General features: G+C 31.8%; 1 protein-coding gene across 1 annotated transcript; it reads right to left on the bottom strand.

Moving 5' to 3' along the window:
- Nucleotides 1–1,285: 1,285 nt before the first annotated feature.
- LOC134231264 (uncharacterized) lies at nucleotides 1,286–2,052 on the bottom strand (the record flags this gene model as incomplete). The annotated part of the gene is made up of 1 exon (XM_062713202.1): nucleotides 1,286–2,052. A coding segment is annotated over exon 1 (670 nt), but the record flags the coding sequence as incomplete, so codon positions are not given.
- Nucleotides 2,053–2,982: the final 930 nt, after the last annotated feature.

Below are 2,982 nucleotides of genomic sequence, written 5' to 3'. Positions count from 1 at the left end.
AGCAACCTTTTCCATTAAATTAATAAATTTTACAAAATTAAGAAATCACAGGTTAAAAAATTTAACTGCAATTTCATATAACTGATTTTTAAAACAGCTTTTCAACTGAAAAGTAGATTGACGTCGGAATAGTGTAATTTTGACGTTATGATAAAATGCAGCCCTTGAAGAAGGGGTAACAAATATGTCATGAAAGAATAAAAATATCAAATATATACTCTTGAAATTTTAAACATACAAATTTGATAAACTCTCGATCATTTTCATTATTTTTCATATAAATCCTCTGCATTTGTCATATTTTGTAGTGCTCCATAATAACAATATACGTCATGTAATTCGTCAATTTTTGGCATTAAAAGATGACCGCTCTAGAAACAACGGTAGAATTTTTTGTTTCTTACAAATAATGTACAATATAGTATTACTCATCATATATTATAATTTGAGCAAAAAGTCTATTGTCAGTGGTATTTGTATAATTATAATTCGCTTTAAAAAGCGAAAAATTGGCACTTTCCTATATAATCCAATAATAAATGTTCCTGTATTTTGAGACGGTCCCTTAAACTTGGCATGTACAATGAAGTTAATGTAAGGCACATTATTAAAATTAAATAGTTTCTCTATTTTAGTTTTTCACACAATAAATCCCCAGTCGGCTCTCTTTAACGATATATCTTTTGCGTCTCCAATAATTACCAACGCATATAATTATTCGATATAGGTTATTGGTATTAAAACTCGTGAAAGCTGACCAAATTCGTGTATTACTGTATTAACAATAGCGAAAAGGGGAAATGTATTCATTTAAAATTGGTCGATTTACAACTGTAGTTAATTAAATACTATAGTTATTTGTTTTCACTTATAAAACTTTTATCATCCATCAGTTTGTATCAAACAAAGAAAATTCAATAAATGTTTTGACAAAGATGGATAGCTAGGGATGAAGTTGAGGTTCTACAAACAGCGCTGGATCTACAAACGGCATCCATTACAAGTGGATTCTTTTGATGAAAGCAACCAAAATATCTTATTAACCGTGGTCTTATCTGTACATGTATATGTCACCTACAAGCTATAAAATGTTCCATTACTTATATCATTCCATCAAATGTGTTACATGTATCTTTAATATTGTTCTTTAAGGCGAGGATATTATTTGAATACTAGAAATTTTTACAAAATCAATTAAAGTTGGCAAAAGAGTCTTTCTGTTTTAATATTTAGAATTTTTCCTTAATTGATTACCATTATGACATAATATTCATCGATCACGAACCTTTCTGCTTGTTGACGATCGTCATATTACATCGGACAAGAGCTGTATTAAGCAAAACCAGTTGTTCTTGCAACTCATCACCCATCGCCATGACACTTCGAATGGACTTCTGAGTAGCCGAAACTAATGACGTCATTGACTTAACAAGTTGTTTCATTTCGTTGTTTTGGGTAAGCATGGCCATTTGGAGATACTTATACTGATTTTTAATTGCTGCAACAATGGATTGGTGTGCAAATATCGAGCCTGGTGGATATCTTTGTAAAATCTCAACATCGTTTTTAAGTTTGATGTCCCCGTCTTCTAAATCACCTGATGTAACATTGAGGGCAACCAATCGTTTTCCAAGAATCTTTTTTGATTTCCGTAAAATCCTATTGGCACTTTTTAATTTGTGCATGGCTTTAGTATTAAAATCCCCAGAACGAGTTGTCTTATTGTTATGAGCGTTTAGGTTGGCTTCAAACCAATATTTCATGGCTTCATCATTTCCGGTCAGTAATTTTGTATTTCCCTTCCCTCGAATGGTCACAGTCACATTTTTAGAACACGTTACTTTGATAGAGTTTCTTTCCATGTCAAATAGATACGTACAATTATCGTTCGTTACGGGTACAGCACAAAATACACAAGGCACAAAAACAACCACCACAAAAATAAACCAATCCATCGTTCTGCTGCACTTGTACAACCCAAATGATGAAAGGATATTTTTCTGACCGTTTAATAAATAGCATCAATCGAAAACGCAAAAAAAGCTTAGAGATTCTAGAGTAGTTATTTCCTTTCAGTCGAGTAAATATTCAGTTATAACCCTCATTTGCCGAACACATTCAATTCAATTTGAAATCCATGTCTTAATTTCATTGTCTAATTTTGTGGAGCGAGAAAATGCGGGTCCATGGGGAATTCAGTTGTCACCATCTGCATGCAAGCAATGGTCAATACACAGAGCACAAGTCGGATTCTCCAAGGAAAACACTTTCTCCAAAGAAAATTTCCGGAATTATTCAAGAGAACATTTCCTGGCAAAAATAATTGCTTGTAATGAATTAAGATAGAATTAACACTCGCAACTCTCAAGTGGAAACTAACCAATGGTGTCTGTTTTCAGGTCAATACGATGACTGAAAATCACATCACGCAAAGTGCTTATTTTCCATTTGATCTGAAGTGTATGTATGATATCAATAATTCATTACGTCTGCAATCATTGGTGATGAGACCATTTTTAGCTACCTAGCGAGGGGTGCTTCTAAAATGTAATTTGTATACAAAATATTGCATTCTAAAAGACCTTTACCGAAATCGAATACAGAAACTAAGCTCAAAGATTCACAAAGAAATTTTCACAGGTGTTTGATAAAAAATTAAATCTTTGCAACACAATGGTTTAGAATCATCTTTTATCAATAAAACGCATTCGGAAGGTAAATGTAAACACGATATAGGATAAAATCAAACGTTCAAAATGGATTTTAAATGGGTTTACAAACACACGATAAAAGATTTCAATATTTCGTTTGAAATATACATGATTTAGAAAAAAAAATTAAATGAAAGACGTACCTTCCAAAATAAAACAGTTGTATGTCTTTGATGTACATTAAATCCTGAAGAATTGCATGTTTACAAGATTAAAATTTGCATGATAATGATAAAACTCTTTTCAAAATAATGTTGGAGATCTTCTCAAG

The sequence above is a fragment of the Saccostrea cucullata genome, unplaced genomic scaffold, assembly GCF_032062105.1.
Source record: "Saccostrea cucullata isolate Sc308-1 unplaced genomic scaffold, CSIRO_AGI_Scuc_v1 ctg13806, whole genome shotgun sequence".
Classification (NCBI taxonomy): Eukaryota; Metazoa; Mollusca; class Bivalvia; order Ostreida; family Ostreidae; genus Saccostrea; species Saccostrea cuccullata.
The sequence above is the reverse complement of the archived record's forward strand: the minus strand, read 5'-3'. Positions and strand labels throughout refer to the sequence as shown.